Source organism: Triturus cristatus, chromosome 12, assembly GCF_964204655.1.
Source record: "Triturus cristatus chromosome 12, aTriCri1.1, whole genome shotgun sequence".
Taxonomy (NCBI): domain Eukaryota; kingdom Metazoa; phylum Chordata; class Amphibia; order Caudata; family Salamandridae; genus Triturus; species Triturus cristatus.
The window spans coordinates 50,343,580-50,362,232 of NC_140595.1; the positions used below are offsets into that span (position 1 = coordinate 50,343,580).

Below are 18,653 nucleotides of genomic sequence, written 5' to 3' on the forward strand. Positions count from 1 at the left end.
TTAACCAATAGTCGATTCTGGACCATGCCCTTTGATATGTCGAAAAACAAGTGCCTTCATGCGACTCCTGAAGCGTAATACGCCAGATGTCAGAGAGATGGTTATCAGAGATCAGTGTGTGAAGGGTTTGGGCCGCGTGAGGGTGGGGTCGCTGGGAACTGCAACTCTATCGAGTGACTCATCTATTGGGACATTAAAGTCGCCCCCCACAGCTTTGTCCGGGGGCCCGTATCTGTAATTAAATGCCAAATCTTGGCATTGAATTTAGGGTTGTCTGAATTAGGCCCATAAATAGCAGCTAGTGTAATGGGATGAATATGCAGTGTACCTGCCAGGATAACGTAGCGTCCCTCCTTGTCGCAGATGCATCGAAGTTACCCAAGCAAGACCCTTCCGCATAAGGATACTGACCCCCCTGGCATAATTAGAGTAAGTCGAGGAGTACGTCGTGCCCCCCCCCCCCCCCCCCAACCTCTGGTATGTGACCCTGGGAGAGGAGATTTGGCCAGGGAGTTTCCTGAAGTAGGCAAATGTCAAGTTTGTGCCTATTCAGGTGGGCGTGGATCAGTTGGGACTTTCGGCCATCATTCAGTCCGCGTATGTTCCAAGTCAGGCAAGTGACCATGGACATCTTACTATAGGCTTAGACAAAGACAATGGAACAGGAATCAAATAACGACAAAGGCACTGAAAGCATGTATAGCAGCAATACCAGACATGTATGTACAACTCATAACATGAAGGTCACCCAAACTAAGAACATGTTTACTTTGACCTATCCCCGTCCCACACCAACCCCCCAATTAGGTTGTGCTAACCCACCCCCTACCATTAACGAAATGGGAGACATCCCGTTGGACAATGGAAAAGCTGAGCTACCTACCTGCCTAAGAGCGCTGAGTGGCTGAGCGTAGAGCGAATTCCTGGCCTCCCATCCAAGACATGCCTTTCGAGGCAGAATGCAATTACAAGCCAGTACTGTTAGCTATAAACAACAAGCATTGGCATAGCCAATAGGTCTTGCCTTTGGGACCTTATAAGTATTTAGTTATGCAGCAGAATATCCTTGGTGCAACAACATCAACTGTTGCATGGCTAAACATTTATAAGGTCCCAAAGGCGAGAACTATTGGCTATGCCAATGCTTTTTTTGTTAGGCACGGAGAGATTAAGTGATTTGGCCAGAATCACAGGATGTTCAGTGTCGTTGCCGAGACTCTAACTCAGTTACACAGATTCAAGGTCGACCGCCCTAGCCGTTAGGCCAACTCCTCTCCCTTTCAGCTAAGAGGTGAGGCTGCTTAGACCCTGCTAAACTGTGACTTAGACTCGGGCCCCTAATGATGATGGGTAGGTTACCGAGCTTTATACTAATTAGGACGGGAATCCTAAATAACCCAGGAGTAAAAGATTGTACAGTAGATAGTGAAATATTAATTGGGGGGGGGGGTTCACAAGGAAAGAGTGAGGGAGAGGCAGACACGGTGAACAGGAATTATGGCAGAGTGCAGGCTACAGGGCTTAGGACAGGACAAGGGCAGGATAAGGGCAGTGTAGTGGTAGAGGGAAGGGGCAGCGAGCATGGCTGATGTGTAGTAACAGAGTGGGGCAGGGAGCAAGGACCAAGTACAGGGGTAGCGACAGAGCAGTGGCAGAAAGGCTGACATGTTGGCCAGAGCAAGGGACAGGGGGAGAGTGCAGCGATAGAGGATAGTAGATATTGTGGGGAGTAGGGGCAGGGACCCTAGCCATGGGAATGCAGTAGGGGGTGGGACAGAGACAGGGTGCTATGGCATAGAGCCGGATAGGCAGAGGGCACCGAAGCACGGGGAGGAAGGAGGGAAGGACAGACAGTAGAGACAGCGGATAGGGCTGATAACATGGGTATGCAGTAGGGATTTGGACCAGAGACAGGAAGCAGGGTGCTGTGGCGGAGGGTGCTGTGGCAGAATGGTGTTTCATCTTTTTATCCAGTATTAGGCGTGTCTTTCATAGATTCACATGCCTGAATCATTCCCCGTCGTCGAGACGGGAGCCTCCGGTACATAGAAAAGTAATGTCCTATAGACATACATAGAGAAAAACAGGCCTAAGGGCCTCCCCTTAGTAGCCTATCCTTGTCCTTATGTAAAAAGGACCAAACTCTTAGAGCCAGCCAATCAGCTGTCGCCTCCCTCTAGAACCTTCCTGACAGGAGCCTCAGTCCCTCAGATTTTCTACCGCACGTTGTGCTAGGGAGTCTCCAGCCTGAGTTCTCCTCAGGATTTCTTTAAAACCAGATTGTTCACTTTTTAAGTGACTTACTTCTTCAAGGACTTGAACAGAGATTGCTTCAGGCCACTTATTACTGCAGTGAGTGATTATTTCTTCTAAACTCCTGGCATGTCTGAATCCCAGAAGAAAGCCCTTTTCAGGGCCTGCTCTTCATGTGGGAAGAAGAGGCTACATGTGGACGACAAGCATGACCTCTGCTTATATTGCCTTTATCCTGACCACGTGCCTAAGGACTGTAAAATATGTAGGTCTTTCCCTCACAAGACCTTGAGAGACAGAGAGGGTCGTCTGCTTATCTGGCTGGACAGGCTTAAGGACAGGGAGAGTGTGGTATCCTCAGAGGGAAGCTTTTCCAGAACCTCTGAAGTCTCCCTGAAGAGGCCGAGAGTGACGTCTCCTGGCCCCTCAGACGCTTCTCCTATGAAGACGCACAAGAAGTCTTCAGAGGCAAGATCTTCAAAATCTTCAGTGTCTGACAAGGACTCTCTGACTTTTAAGAAGCCTACCCTGTCGGCCAGCAAAATTGCGACACCCTCCTCAGCGCAAAAAAGGGTTGGGGCACCAGGTCATGTCTCCACAGCGACGACAACTGTGTCAACAACGACAGCGTCATCAGTCTTCTCGTCGACGACGACCACCCCTTCATCGTCGTCAGCAGGTACACCTATTTCGTCTGTTATACTGCTAAAACCGTCGTCGACGTCTAAGACATCGTCGACGACGAAGATTGTCCCGTCGACGACGACATCGTCGATGAGGAGCCCCACGTCGACGACGAAGACGTCGACGACGAAGGCGTCGACGACAAAGGCATCGACGACGAAGATGTCGACGTCGAAGGCATCGACGACGAAGGCGTCGACGACAAAGGCGTCGACGACAAAGGCGTCGACGACAAATGAATCGTCGACGAGTGCATCGTCGACGAAGACATCGTCGACGAGGAAAACATCGTCGACGGGGACACCGTCGACGAAGGCCATGCCGTCGACGACGGTATCGTCGACGGGGACGTCGTCGTCGTCCATGGGTATTTCTGAGCCATGGAAGAAATCCGAACTAGTAGGAATGTCGTCTATGGCCCTACCACCGTCAACAACAGCACGGAAGACTGCAGGGGATCCTGTACAGGGTTCTGGATCTGGCAAACTGACCAGAACACAGATTACACCGGAAACAACGTCTCCAAGTAAGGTGCAAACCAATTTGCCTATGGAGATTCTTCAGAGTGAGGAGTCGGAAGAAGAACTCTTTGATCAGGCTACTTCCCCTTCTGAGCTGCACGTCAAATGTCAGAGCACGGACGAAGAACAGGAGGAGATGAGCGGCCAGGAACGCCCCGTCCGGGAGCAGGTTCGCACGGAGGTCACCCCGATGGTATGCCTTCCCCTGTCGATTGATAATGACCTCAAATACCTTATTCGGGACTACAAGCAGCGTTTCCCGGAATCGCCGGCACTGGAAACAGGGGGCCCGGTGCCTACTACAAATCCACCAACGACAGCCCCAAAGCAAACACGACCAGCTACTTAGGTCTGCCACGAGAAACTGCCACCTCAGGTGATAGTCATCGGATGAGGAGGCTGAGGAGATGGAAGAGGGGGAAGTCCAGGAAGACCAGACGGATCAGGATGAGGAGGAGGAGTATGTGGCATCCTCCCCAGCTTCCCTACAACCGGGCCAAGCTGATTCACCGCCAGTGGATATTGGCGGTTTTCATAAGATAGTTGAACGAGCAGCGACGCGGTTTCATATGGTCATGGAATCGACGGAGACTGAGTGCTTCTTGCATGACTTCAAGGAGCAGACGAAGAAGACGACGAAGTCAATCTCAATTATTGACTTTCTCTGGGACCAGGGAAAGAAACTAATGCTGACGCCGGCCTCCGTACCTGCGGTTGTTCCACGCCTGGATAAAAAGTACAAGGCTCCATCCACGGCGCCAGCTTGCCTTAATGGGCACCCGAAACCGGATTCGGTCGTGACCCAGGCGGCCCAGAAGAATTCTCGTAACCCTTCCTCTCCTCTGTCAGCCCCACCAGACAAGGAGGGCAGAAAGTTGGACACGATTGGTAAAAGGTTTTCGACCACTTCGGCAATGACCATCAAGGTGGCCAACTCCATAGCCCTGTTAGGGCGTTATAACCGCCAACTTTGGGAGGATATAGCCCCATATATAGCGGAGCTGCCAAGCGCAGTTCAGGAGGAGGTCAAGGCACTACTTTCTGAGGGCCAAACCTCGGCGGCCGAGATCATTGATTGTGCCATAGATGTGGCCATGACAGGCTTTCGTCAACTGGCTGGGGTTGCAGTCCTGCGCCGTCAGGGATGGCTTAAGGCAACATCGTTCATGCAGGAAGTGCAGACGAAGGTGCTGGACATGCCCTTCGAGGGACAACATCTTTTCGGGGATAAAATTGACGAGGCGCTCCAAGCTCTCAAGAAGGACACTGATACGGCTAGAGCGCTTGGAACTTTGCAGGCAAGGAATCAGTCCTTTCGGGGCAACAAATCCAGAGGCCAGTCCTCCTACAGGGGATCCTACCAGAATAGGTCCTCGTATTCCTTCCAGAATAAATCCCAGTACCAGCAGAAGCAGCAACCAGGTCGGCAGTCTTCTTATGGAAGATATAACTTCAGGGGTAAAAACCAGAAGAGGGGCACCGGCGGACGCCAGTGACCAGTTACTCCAGCCAGTCCAGCGACTATCTCCCTCATCAAAGATTGGAGGAAAATTGACCCATTTCCTGGAAAATTGGCACCTCATCACCACGGATCGATGGGTACTCCAACTACTAAGATTCGGCCATTCCCTAGAATTTACCACCATCCCACCTGCAACCCCTCCCCGCAGGTTCCCACACAAACATCTGCGACTGCTACTCCGAGAAATATCTGCGATGTTGAAGAAAGGAGCGATCGAGCGGGTTCCATCGGCTCAGAGGGAGAAAGGATTCTATTCCCGCTTCTTTCTCATACGCAAGAAGGAGAAGAAGTGGAGGCCCATTCTAGATCTCGGGGCACTCAACTCTTTCCTGAAGAGTCAGTCGTTCAGGATGGTGACGCTCCAAGAAATACTAGGCATTCTAGAAAAAGGAGATTTCATGACATCTTTGGATCTTCAGGATGCCTACTATCACATCCCGATACTCAGGGGGCACAGAAAGTTTCTACGTTTCGAGGTGGCAGGACAGCACTACCAATTCAAGGTCCTGCCGTTTGGCCTCAAATCCGCTCCGCGGATTTTCACCAAGTGCCTTTCACCTGTGGCAGCTTTCCTGCGTCAAATGGGTCACCAAGTCTTCCCCTACCTCGACGACTGGCTGGTAAAGGCACCGACAGCTGCAAGCGCAACCAAATCCTCCAACGCCTGCACCAATCTTTTCCAAAATCTAGGATTGACTCTCAATCTTCAGAAATCCTATATGTCCCCAACGAGAAGCATCACCTTCCTCGGGGCGACCTTGAATACGGAATGCGCGAGGGCATTTCCTTCGCAAGAAAGGAAAAACAAGATAATATCTCTGGCCACGGCGGTGGCATCAAGGAAGTCCCTAAGAGTTTGCACCTACAAATCACTCCTAGGAATGATGTCTTCTTGTATACTCCTCATCCCTCACTGCAGACTTCGGATGCGTCCATTGCAAGAAGCCCTCACGAACCAATGGACTCAGAGTACGGGTTTGTTCGAAGACATTGTGAGGATAACACCGCGAATATCCAAGAGCCTCGAATGGTGGAAAGATTACAGGAATCTGTCTATGGGACTGCCATTCCTGCTTCCAGCAGCGCCGCTGGTGATCACCACCGATGCATCTCTAGCAGGCTGGGGAGCTGTCCTTCAGGACCTCCGAGTAAGCGGCAAATGGTAAGATCAGGAGCAGCATCTCCATATCAATCTTCTGGAGTTGAGGGCTGTGTATCTAGCGCTACAAGCCTTTTTACCACGCATCCAGAACTCCCAGGTGCTCGTCAGAACGGACAACACCACGACGATGCACTATCTCAACAAACAGGGAGGAACGCGTTCGCTCACTCTATCACGCGAATCGCAAAAGATCTGGAACTGGCTTGTTTTCCATGGGATCACTCTCAGAGCGGACTATGTCCCGGGCAAGGACAACACCATTGCAGACGCCCTAAGCAGACAGAAATCCCTCTCCCACGAATGGGAGCTCGACGAGAATACGCTAGCTCACATATTCTCAGAATGGGGAGTCCCAGGAATCGACCTGTTTGCCACCAAGGAGAACGCCAAATGCCCAAACTACGCAAGCTGGCATCCCCAACCAAGGTCACTCGGAAATGCCTTTTCCATAGGCTGGTTCAGCGTATTTGCGTACGCTTTTCCGCCGTTCCCGATGATTTCCAGGGTCCTCAGGAAGATGAAGGCGGAGCCTTGTACCCTGATCCTAATTGCCCCGTTCTGGCCGAGGCAGCACTGGTTCTCGGACCTTCATCGCCTCTCCATCAGGACACCGATTCGTCTGAAACTGCACCCGAACCTGCTGACAATGTACAACGGGCAGGTGCAATTCCCGAACCTGCAATCGCTCAGGTTATCGGCCTGGCTCCTGAGCACAGAGAGTTCTGTCATTTAAACATCCCGCAGGACTGCAGGGACGTGCTGGCAAAAGCGAGAGCGGACAGTACCAACAAAACCTACTCTCTCAAATGGAAACGCTTCTGCGTATGGTGTTTAGAGAAAGGCCTGAGACCACTCCATATCACACCTGAACAGATATTGCCATATCTACTACACTTGGCACAGTCGGGATTGGCGCATGCATCCATAAAGGTGCATCTGGCGGCCATTTCACGTTTCACCAGGACTTACAAAGGCCCGTCTCTCTGGTCCAGTAGACTTATCAAACAGTTCCTAAAGGGACTATATAGGTCCTTCCCAAGACCTAGACGGGTCCCACCGACGTGGCACCTCAATTTGGTCCTTAACCAACTCATGAAGCACCCTTTTGAGCCCATTCATCGAGCTTCCATCAAGTACATCTCATGGAAAACGGCTCTGCTGCTCGCTATAACATCTGCCAGGAGAGTCAGCGAGCTACATGCTCTCTCCATTCAGGAACCCTTCATGTAGTTCAAACAGGACAGGGTGGTGCTGAGGACAAATCCCAAGTTCATACAGAAAGTGCCTTCAGACTTTCACCTCAATGAGCCGGTGGTTCTACGTTCCTTCTTTGCAAACCCTACCACGGCAGCAGAAAGGACGCTCCACTCTCTGGACCTCAAAAGGTGTCTTAAGTTTTACATAGACAAAACAAAGAGCTTCAGGAAGTCATCACAGCTATTTGTGGCCTACAGTAGACCAAGGTTGGGTATGCCTCTAACGAAACAGAGCATCTCATGGTGGATCTCCTCAGCGATAGCATTCTGCCATGACCGGGCAGGACGGCCTTTAAGAGACAGGGTGGAAGCGCACTCCACCAGAGCGATGTCCACATCAGCAGCGCTGTTCGCTGGAGTGCCGATTTTGGACATCTGTAGAGCGGCGACGTGGAAGTCACCGCACACCTTCTCCAGACACTACTGCCTGGATGCTGAACTTATGAAGGATGCGGCAGTGGGCCAGGCGGTGCTTCGCCATATATTCCAGTGAGGTGAGCCTTCCAACATCCCGCCATCCTGGTATGCACATCTTTTGCTGATATACTGTATTGACGTATGCTAATGTTTCAAACTGGTATGGTAATATGTGTATTATCTAAAATGGCTATATGGCATGTTACATCAGAAATGTGCATAATGTATTGCTGACTACTCTGATTCAGGCATGTGAATCTATGAAAGACACCCCTAATACTGGATAAGAAATGCGTTACTTACCTGTAACAGCAGTTATCCAGTATTGGTGTCTTTCATAGATTCACATGCAACCCTCCCGCCTCCCCTGGAAGGACTCACGTCTCTCTCTAACTATATTACGCCTACCTAGCTTGGTGCGTACGAAAATCTGAGGTACTGAGGCTCCTGTCAGGAAGGTTCTAGAGGGAGGCGACAGCTGATTGGCTGGCTCTAAGAGTTTGGTCCTTTTTACATAAGGACAAGGAAAGGCTACTAAGGGGAGGCCCTTAGGCCTGTTTTTCTCTATGTATGTCTATAGGACATTACTTTTCTATGTACCGGAGGCTCCCGTCTCGACGACGGGGAATGATTCAGGCATGTGAATCTATGAAAGACACGCCTAATACTGGATAAAAAGATGAAACACCATTCTGCCACAGCACCCTCCGCCACAGCACCCTGCTTCCTGTCTCTGGTCCAAATCCCTACTGCATACCCATGTTATCAGCCCTATCCGCTGTCTCTACTGTCTGTCCTTCCCTCCTTCCTCCCCGTGCTTCGGTGCCCTCTGCCTATCCGGCTCTATGCCATAGCACCCTGTCTCTGTCCCACCCCCTACTGCATTCCCATGGCTAGGGTCCCTGCCCCTACTCCCCACAATATCTACTATCCTCTATCGCTGCACTCTCCCCCTGTCCCTTGCTCTGGCCAACATGTCAGCCTTTCTGCCACTGCTCTGTCGCTACCCCTGTACTTGGTCCTTGCTCCCTGCCCCACTCTGTTACCAGGAAGGTTCTAGAGGGAGGTGATAGCTGATTGGCTGACTCTAAGAGTTTGGTCCTTTTTACATAAGGACTAAGATAGGCGGCTAAGGGGAGGCCCTTAGGCCTATTTTTCTCTATGTATGTCTATAGGACTTTACTTTTCTATGTACCGGAGGCTCCCGTCTCGACGACGGGGAATGATTCAGGCATGTGAATCTATGAAAGACACCAATACTGGATAACTGCTGTTACAGGTAAGTAACGCGTTTCTTCCAACACCTACATGATTGCCCATTCATGAACCAATAAATAGACCCGGGTTCCCCTCTCAGTGTATGGGTTGTCCTTGTGCTGCTTATATACTACGAGACTAGGGGCAGCAGCTAGGGCACTAACGTGGGACTTCACATCCCTCTGTAAAGGATTGTTCTGATGACGTCCGGAGGTCACCTGACTTTGGGAACCAATCAAGGTTGGCTTGCCAGCCTCCTTTCCCTGTATACTGTTTGTGATTACGTTTTAGCCTGGATCTGCCTCTGAGATAAAAAGCCTCGAGCAGCTGGTCAGCCATGCAGGGAGCTTCCCTGTAAAGTGCCCAAGTCCTCTCCAGCTGAGACTGTGAACGGAGCCGACGTCTGTGCTGCAGTGGCACCCCCTGCTGCTCACTTTTATTGACGCCCCTGAGCCTTGGGTTACTGTGCCTCAGAGTGCCTGCTGCTCATGTCTGGGCTGTTGATGCAGGAGCGCTCCTGCGTTACTGCAGCTTGGCGTCTGGCACTTTTCAAAAGTGCGAGCATAGGGGTCTCTAGAGAAAGCACAGGTGTGGAGGTGAACTCCATTCCACCCTCACTGGCACCAAGAGTGTTATTATTGACCCTTCCTTGGTGTGTTCTGGTCACAGAGTTGACATGTGTAGTATTTATCATGCAGCGTGTGGGCTGCAGCCCTTCCAAGGCGTATGTATGCCTTTATAGCTGCAGCTGCAGAGCCGTGCCAAGCTGCATGAAAAGCAGCGGAGGGAGAGATAGTGCCACGCCTGGGCCTTCACAGCTCATGAGACGAAGAGTGTTGTTTGCATGGGCCAGCCCTAGCTGTCACGCCGGGAGCCAAGTTACGAGCCCGGCACGTTCTCACCTGCTCACGCGCTTAGCACATCTGCTGAAGAGATGGCGCAGACTCGGGCTGTGAAAGAACAGACCAGCACGAATGGCCGCCTCACTTTGGCACTAGCAACAAGGGACAGAAGCTGGACCTGGCATCTATCTTTCTTAAAACAAGTGGGAGAGGAGGGGAAAGTGCTGGGAACAATCGCCCTCGGAATGCCTGTGCGTCGCGTGTGCCAATAGACTTTTCTTATCTGCTTCTTAAATAAACAAGCAGATAAGAAAAGTATTGGCACAAGATGGCGTCGGACTGTCCACAGTCCGTACGGACATGGGCATGCTGTCTGCTATGGACAAATAGCAAGAGCAGCCATGTTTGTCCATGCAGACGCGTGCACGAAAGCCCTCGGTAGAATCGATTCCAAAAGGTACTTCCGATAGCGAGAGCAGCGCATGCGCTGCTTTCGCTACTCGAGACCTAAAAACAAAGGGAAAAACAGCCCAATGACCCAACAGCCAAGAGCAGTTAGCATGCTCAAAGACCTGCTAAGATCCAAAGAAGGAGCAACAATATGCTACACCTAGCAAGAAGAGTAAGCAAAATACAAGGAATCAGTCATTGTCCCTGAGCTGCGCCCCAGCTGACGAGCGGGGAGAGGCCGTCGGTGTGCAAATAGACTTGGCTTTTTGCTTGGATTTTTCATGGCCTGTTTTGCATCTGTGAGGTATAGTGATCTGCCATCCTGCGTAACCTTGAGCTTTGCAGGGTCCAAGAGAGCGTATTGCATCCCCATCTGCTGCATCAGGCGCTTGGCCAGCTGAAATTCCCGACGGGTGGCCTGGACGGCCATGGTAAAGTCGGGGTATAAGGAATTGCCCTGATTTTGGAGCCTGCCCTTCTCTCGCGTCACTCCGAGGATCGTGTCTCTATCCCTGTAGTTAAACAGCCGTGCTACGATTGGGCAAAAAGGTCCTTAAGCAAGTTTTCCACATGGTTCTCCATTTTGGATATCACGGTGGTTCAGGCACGCCCACGATGCGGACATTATTGCGCCTCGAGTGTGCTTTGAGATTTTCATTTTTGGCCTTGATGAGTTCAAGCAGTTTGTCCATGTGCAAGAGCAGTTCTCTAGTCTCGACTTGGCTATCATCGGAGACGCAGGCTTCCAACTGGTCGAGTCTGGTGTCATGCATGTCAACCCGTTTTTTGACATGGTCTAGGCATGATGTGAGCAGATCTAGTTTGGAATCTATAGCCTTCAGGGTGGATTTGACCTACATGAGGATCTCCTTTAGACCTGCATCGTGGCCTCCCCATTCCTCTCCCAGCGATGGGCCCGCTACGTAATCCTCAACGTAGTCAGGTTGTCGGGAGGCGCGCTAACGCTCGAATGAGAGCTTAGATTGTTTGGCCTTGTGTTTGCCCATGTCACGCTGATTTTCCGAAGGACAGTAGATCCTAGGGACAGGAATAATGTGGAAGGACTATTATGCTGTGAGTCTCACTCTGGGCCACCGCCCGAGCCCTGGCCATGTGGGGCGATGCCACACCGTGCACGGCAAAGTGCTTGTTTAGGGCGTGTATGTCACCCTCTGTAGGATCCGGTGATGTCAGGAGGCTGCAGGTGAAACAAGAGCTTGCCCTGGCCTCTAAGGAAAGTGGAGCTTAGGCAAGCAGGACAGCCTGTTTAACAGGGGGGGCAGACCAGTGGGAGAAGGCCAAGCAGAGACCCGCTCCTGTGCAGTTATATGCTTGCCACTGCCAATGTAGGGCGTGCTGATCCAGTCCTCAGAGATGGCAGAGGAGCAGGCCGCATCAAGGTGTATCCTGGGTAGTGGGCCCACCAATGTTCATTGCGCCGGTGTGCGCACCTCTCCCCCATTGTTTTTATTTGATGCTGTTATGAATTATTTGCTTGACCGTAAATGTTTTTATGGAAACAGGGTGGTAGGCTTTTAAGAAATCCCAATTATGCACTTTTGGCATGGCCATTTCTGATTATAATTATGTGCAAATGTTTTTTATTGTTGGTTGCTTTTATGGTTGTTTTTACATACCGAATAAAGTCTTTGAAATTGAATTGACTATAATGAAAATTCCTCTGGATTTAAGGTTAGAAAGTTCCTTCAAGTTTATTACCTAGGATAGTTGGATTATCACATTATGAAAGTCGGATGGCGAGACTAGATTGCTATGCTATATGGTACTGGTTTGAATGTTTGAATCTAGTGATACCGCAAGCTAGAATTGTTCTCCGTTGATTGCATATATTTAGAAACTGATAAGGAAGACCAAAATTCATGTGTTCCTGGCCCGAACATGATCCCGATTCTTCTACTTGATTGGCACCCAAACTTTTGGGCAGCTAATTAGTAGCATACTGGTACCTGTTTTGCCATAATAAAGGGTGATATTTGTTTACAGAATAACTATCAGTTGATAGTAACTCAAAGGGGTTTTTGCAAAAGCACCTGTAATATGGACAGTGTAATGGCTCTACACATTTTGGCTAAATCTGCTGTGTCTGGCAATGGCCGAATGTGGTACTGTTGTTTTATGGCTAGCAGTGCAGTCTTCAACCGGGTGGATAAGCAGCCCTTTTGGATGCAGCTTAGTGTATGTGTGGTCAGCTGGGGCAGAGGTTGTATGGGCAGCTGCGTGGGAGGCAGTGATGGTAACACTGCTATCTATCATGCTAAATAGAATACTGTATGATGCAGTGACATAGCCTGGCATAGAGGGGAACATTTGGCTTTTGATGGACTACTCCTTCCCAGCGCTACGTATGCTTCCATTTTAAAAGTGAAGCTTCAAGTAAATTGCTCATTTGTATTGCTAGCCAACCCTGGAGGGGGTGGCTTAAACTACCATGCCTGAGTCTTTAGACATTTTTTAGCAGTACATTTGGAGGGTCATTGAATTTGCTGATCATCCACCCTCACATAATCTTTTTTCAGTTTCCTCAATGCTCCAACAACTTCATTTGTTAGTTACCAAAGAACCAAAACCCCCAAGTGAATATGTTATTTCTTCCTTAGCAACTGTTTTATTATTTTCCAGTGAATCATTAAGCATTAAAAAGGAAAGCCACTGGTAGACGGGCCCTGATCGGTTATACTGATGGTGTTTTGTCCTAATGAACATCTCCCGAATGCACTCTCTTATAGTTTGGAGTGTGCTCGCCCATTATTTAAGATATCAAAAAGAACTGTGCTCTTCGCTGGAGAAACTCTGTTAGAATACCAATTTGCATTCTCTCCTGATTGCCAGACTTTGATTTATTAAGGGTAATCTGCTTTTTATGTATATTTTCATAACTCTTTGTTTTTTAAATGTTGAATGATCTACTATTTGTGTATGTTTTCAATGATGATATGGAGTGTGTTCATGAAATACGTTTGATTCATTGCCTTAAAAAATAAGTCTTAATTTAAAATAAGTTGTTGAAAGAGAGAGGGGTATAGAGTGAATTTATGTAAAAAGCAAAATATGTCAGAGGGACATTCATGCGAATAAAATGTTCTTTACCTTTTTAGTTCGAGATATGATTGTTAGCTACTGAACAGTTATTTCAATTCACTCGCTAGGATACTTATAGCTACGGACGCACAACTGCTGCCACCACCTATGAGAATAAACAGTATTATCAGCCAGTCGCAACCCAGACTGTCCATAATGCCACAGATTCCTACTACCAGGCGGGTAAGTGTCCTGAATCTCAAGCGGCAAGCACATTTATAGTGATACTAAATATGTATGTATGTATGTTTTCATAAACCTCAACATGCTCTTCTTAGCGTTAGAAATGCCTGAGCAGCATTATATAGTTTACGCTGTTTATGTGGCTGACGATTAATTCATACAAAGGACCCACTCTTCATATTCTTCCAAACATAATGGTTCTGGTCAGTGGTAGGATGAGTTGAACTCTTGCAATTTGGTTCTGCATGATACTCTTTTGCGTATTAGATTTTTGTGGCGCACGTTTCTAGAGTGAGTGGCGGAAAACATTTGATGTGTCAGTGAACAAGAAAGGCACATAGGTCACCATTGGCGTCATAAGACATATATGGAATAATATGATGCTAATCAAGGGATGTTACTACATATTTGACGTGAAACGGCAAGAAAGGTCATTCAAGTATCCTGTGCTAGCATGCCTGTGCTTTTAACCACAGTTACCTCATGATTAAGTCGAATGAGGCAAGGCTGGTTTGAAGGAAATATGTTAAAACAACGCTTCTTAAACCTTATTCTTGTCTTTTAGGTTCGAAAGGAAGCTATAGTCAGTCCACCAGTGGGTACACACAGCCTCAGCGACAGATCACTACCATTAAGCCTGTACAAACTGTGAACTCCACGCCTTCAAGTTATGTTGTTTATCCTGTTGTAACAACTGTGCAGCAAAGTGTGCCAGCCTCAACCATTCCATCCTACACCCCTAGCTCAACATACAACCCCACTTCTGCCACCTACTCCGGTAAATGCTCTGAAGTATAGATTCATTGTGTCTAAGGATCGAGTTTGAAAGACCTCACTGACTTTTTTCTGTGTTTTAGGTACGAGTTACACTAGTTATGATCCCACGGTTTACTCTGCAGGCAATACATACTACCAACAGGCGCAGCCACCACCACAGCAGCAACCACTTTCATCGCACCAGCCACAAAAGTCAGTGGTTTCTTCAACGTGGGGCAATGCAGGAAATAGCACAAACACCAATCCTGCTGGCAACTTTAACAAGAAAATACCATTCCAAAATAAACAACTGAGGTCAAAAGGACCACCAAAGCAACCACAACTCCACTATTGTGATATCTGTAAAATCAGTTGTGCTGGTCCTCAGGTCAGAAGCCCTTTGTATTCTTTGTTGTTAATGTATCTGTCATGAACATGTCATTCCTACTGAAAAAATCCAGTTTTGTGAACACCTAGTCCCTACTTTGTCAATATTAGTGATTTTTTATTTTATAGAGTTTTATATAGTGCGAACTTGACCCAAATCGGGTATCAGAGCGCTTCACACAACACCAGTTGCATTACATGAGGACACATCCATTTTTTTGTTAGGCACGGGGAGATAAAGTGATTTGCCCAGAATCACAGGATATTCAGCGTCATTGCCGAGACTCAAACCCAGTTCCCCAGGTTCGAGGTCGACCACCCTAGCTCCTTAGGCCAACTCCCCTCCCCAATGAAGGATCTTTGATTTTGCAATTTGTTTAGTTCATAAACTTGTATGTTTTGAATGATCCAGCCTTCAGGTGGAGGGCCCTGTAATAGTGTATACATTCAAAAACAAGCTCTCTACAGTGATTACTTTCCTCTGATCTATAGATTATTTCACCCAGAAATTGAACATTAACTGTCCAGAAACTCTTTAGAATACTGTTTTTCAAGGATATTAATTTCTCTTAATTTAAATGTAACATCTTTTTCATAGAGAAAAGTGGGCTCCGACTTGAGAATTTCGGAGACATTTTGAGACATTGCATTTTAATGGAAGCTGTTTTAGTTCGTTTTTTAAACTTGGATTTTCTGAATGTTGCTTCTGTTTCTGATAGTACCCATATGTTTCTTGTTACCTAGACATAAATGTTATCGTCCGCTAAGTTCTAAGTAGTTCTGGTTAGCTCCACCAGCTAGATTTGTTGATTGACATTTGAGATGTTTCATTTTATTTGGACATTCAAGGAATTCTAAACAGACATAGTGAAATGGAATGAGGCAGAGGAGAGGTTCCATTCTTAGGGCTTGCCCCATGCTAGTTTTTGTCACACTGTCACCTTCATTTAGCCTGCACTGAGCCACATCTGAAGAAGGATACAGCAACTGAATTTACTATACAGGGATAGCCTTAAGCAGTTGCGAATTCAGGCGCACATAAAATCTGTTACTTGAAATTTCTCTGAATCCAGTCTGCTGACTGGGAATATTCTAAATGTGATGATTTGGTGGTAAGATAGAGTATCCACCAGAAAAACTGTTACCAACGGAAAGAAACTTATTCCTCTTGTCATAAGCAGCTCACATTTTTATGAAACCTTCTTGAAGGCTTGGCCCAGCATGAATTAGGCTGCCTTGGATTGGTGATGTTTCATTGAATCCTTGTTTGGGGACCATGGAACAAAACTGGGCTCGCAAGTATCTAGAGCCCAATCTGTAGATAACGTCTTGAGCCACTGATATGCTTTCTGTTTTATTCAGGAACTACAGGTAGCCTTTCAAGTCGGAACGGGTTGCGTTTAAAAGATCCTTCTGAATTTACACGTTTACCAGTCGGAATGGGAAAAATAATTGGTCATCTCTCCTTGGAATGTGTTGTTATCCACTTCATAGAGTAAAAACCATGTTTGATACCTCAGTTTCTCAGTAGCATGGCCATATTGTTTTGACTTGTTGAGGAGGGGAGATGGGAGAGTTGTTGGAAAGGAGGTTGTTGCTCTTTTGCTTCCTGTGGGTGGGTCCATGAGGTGCTGTAGCATAGTAAGCTCCATAAGTGCCCATTAATGTCAGGTGGCCTATGATACTACACATTATTTAAGGGAATGTTTTGTACCAGTACTATGTGTGTGCCTAATACTACTTTGATACCTAGTTTTTCCTTTTTTGACCGCGCACAGACATACCGGGAGCATTTGGAGGGTCAAAAGCACAAAAAGAAGGAAGCTGTCCAGAAGACTGGGAGTCCCATAACCACTGGTCCCCGAGGAGTACAAGCCCAGTTACGATGTGAACTCTGCGATGTCTCTTGCACAGGAGCAGATGCATATGCTGCCCATATCCGTGGAGCCAAGCATCAAAAGGTAGGTTTCATTTGCCTTGGAATCCGTAAGTGGTTTTACCCAAAGTCTGCCCCACATGTCTTACTTTCTTTCCGTTCAACTCTTATATCTGCTTTCAGTTCCCCGCTTTATTTCATCTGGTTGTTTCTCACCCTCTGTTGTATGGCAACAACTCTTTGTCTAATCATTCTTGTTAGTGATTGTGTAGTCTCAGTAAGCAAATCTAGTTGTTTTTCTCATTAAAGTACCTTAGACTACATTAGTTCTGCCTTGCTTTTCCTCCAAAGCGTGGTTCATAATTACTCTAAACGTTTCTCGCGAGGCATGTTAGTTTGCAGTGTCCCTAGGAATAATGAAATTAACATGAATTAATGTTGCTGACCTATCTCATTCACCCTTTTTCTACAGTATTTGATGTTCCTCAAATTAGTAATGTCTTTTGGAATTTGAGCAGAATTTATAAAGCGCTGGAAATGCCCGAAGGTGTCAAGGTGCTCTCAGAGGTAAAAAGAGGCCTGACAAAAAAGAAAAAGACTTCTTAGATGCAACTAAAGACCTTATAATGGGAAAAAACAGATCTTTAAAGCTTTCCTAAAAGGAGAATGAGACTTAATGCCAGTCAAATGATTAGGCAATGAGTTCCAGAGTCTTGCAGATGTAGCTGAGAATGCTCTGCCTCTCCATCTGTTATTCTGGACTTCTGGCAGTATCAACAGATTAAGTAGAGGTGATCGCAGATTTCTCCCCGGGATGTACCTCTAGAACATTGCCTTAATTCCAGCCAGACTCACCTGATTGAGTGTCTTGTGCACTATGCAGATTTCCTTGAACGTGGTGCGCTTTTGTATGGTAAGCCAGTGCAGCGTAAGCAGTCCCCTACTGACTGATGTTTTGGCACATTCAAAATTAGTGTCGCCAGCGCATCCTGCCCTACCTGCAATGTGGCTACGGTACTCTTGCTAGCGTCTAGATACAAGACATTAAAGTAGTCTATTTTAGACATGACTTACGACACAGCCACTTGTTTCTGAGCCGGGAGGTGGATAAAAGGAAAGCATTTTCTCAGTAATTTAATCAGCCAGAAGCAAGTGGATGCTGTGCAGTTAGCCTGGGCATCCAAGGAGAGCTTGTCGTCGAAGATTACCCCAATGTTCTTAGCCTTAACTGTCAGCGCAGGTAGAGAGCCCAGGGTCTCAGGCCACCAGTTATTATTCCAGATAGAAGTTTGTATTCTAAAAAATAACACCTCAGTATTTTCCTCATTGAGCCTCAGGTAGTTTTTACTCATCCACCCTGCTACTGCTGTCATACACTGATTGAAGCGAGCTGCTATAGCTTCCCTATCCTTCGAAATAGACACATTGATTTGGGTTTCATCAGCATATGAGACCACCTAAAGTCCAAAGGAACAAACAATCGTAGCCCTTGGGAAGACATAAGTTGCAAAGCATTGGGCTCGAAGATGAGCCCTGTGGCAGCCCACATGGCAGGGAAAGCGGGTACGATAGAAATTGGTCCACCATTACCCTTGTGATCTGCCCTTGAGAAAGGAAGACTGTAGTTTCAGAGCCCCGCCCGGGATACCCAGTGCTTGTAGGTGTTCCACCAGAAGAGCTAGAGAGATTGTATCAAACGCTGCAGACAGATCCAACAGGATAACTGCAGCGCCCTGCCCATCATCGACCATCTGCCTAATACTATCAGTGGCTGACACCAGAGCTGTTTCGGTTCCATAATTTTTCCGGAACTGAGAACTGTCTAGCCAGCTCTGATGTTCCGCAACAGCCATCAAATGGTTGTTGAGATGTTTTTCCAGGATATTAGCTAAAACCGGGAGTTGAGAAATCGGATGGAATTCTTTTTAGGTCGAAGTTGGGCTTCTTAAGAGGTGGCTTCACTACTGCTTCCTTCCACACTTGAGGGT

At 47.6% G+C, this 18,653-nt stretch overlaps 1 protein-coding gene across 1 annotated transcript in view; it reads left to right on the forward strand.

Annotated features, from left to right (window-relative positions):
• The window catches only part of ZFR2 (zinc finger RNA binding protein 2), a 701,383-nt gene that overhangs the window by 138,820 nt on the left and 543,910 nt on the right, over window positions 1-18,653 (forward strand). The window contains exons 3-6 of the mRNA XM_085639486.1: window positions 13,532-13,646; window positions 14,212-14,424; window positions 14,504-14,790; window positions 16,568-16,750. Coding sequence (XP_085495612.1) covers window positions 13,532-13,646; window positions 14,212-14,424; window positions 14,504-14,790; window positions 16,568-16,750 — 798 coding nt within the window. The remainder of the gene's footprint in view (window positions 1-13,531; window positions 13,647-14,211; window positions 14,425-14,503; window positions 14,791-16,567; window positions 16,751-18,653) is intronic.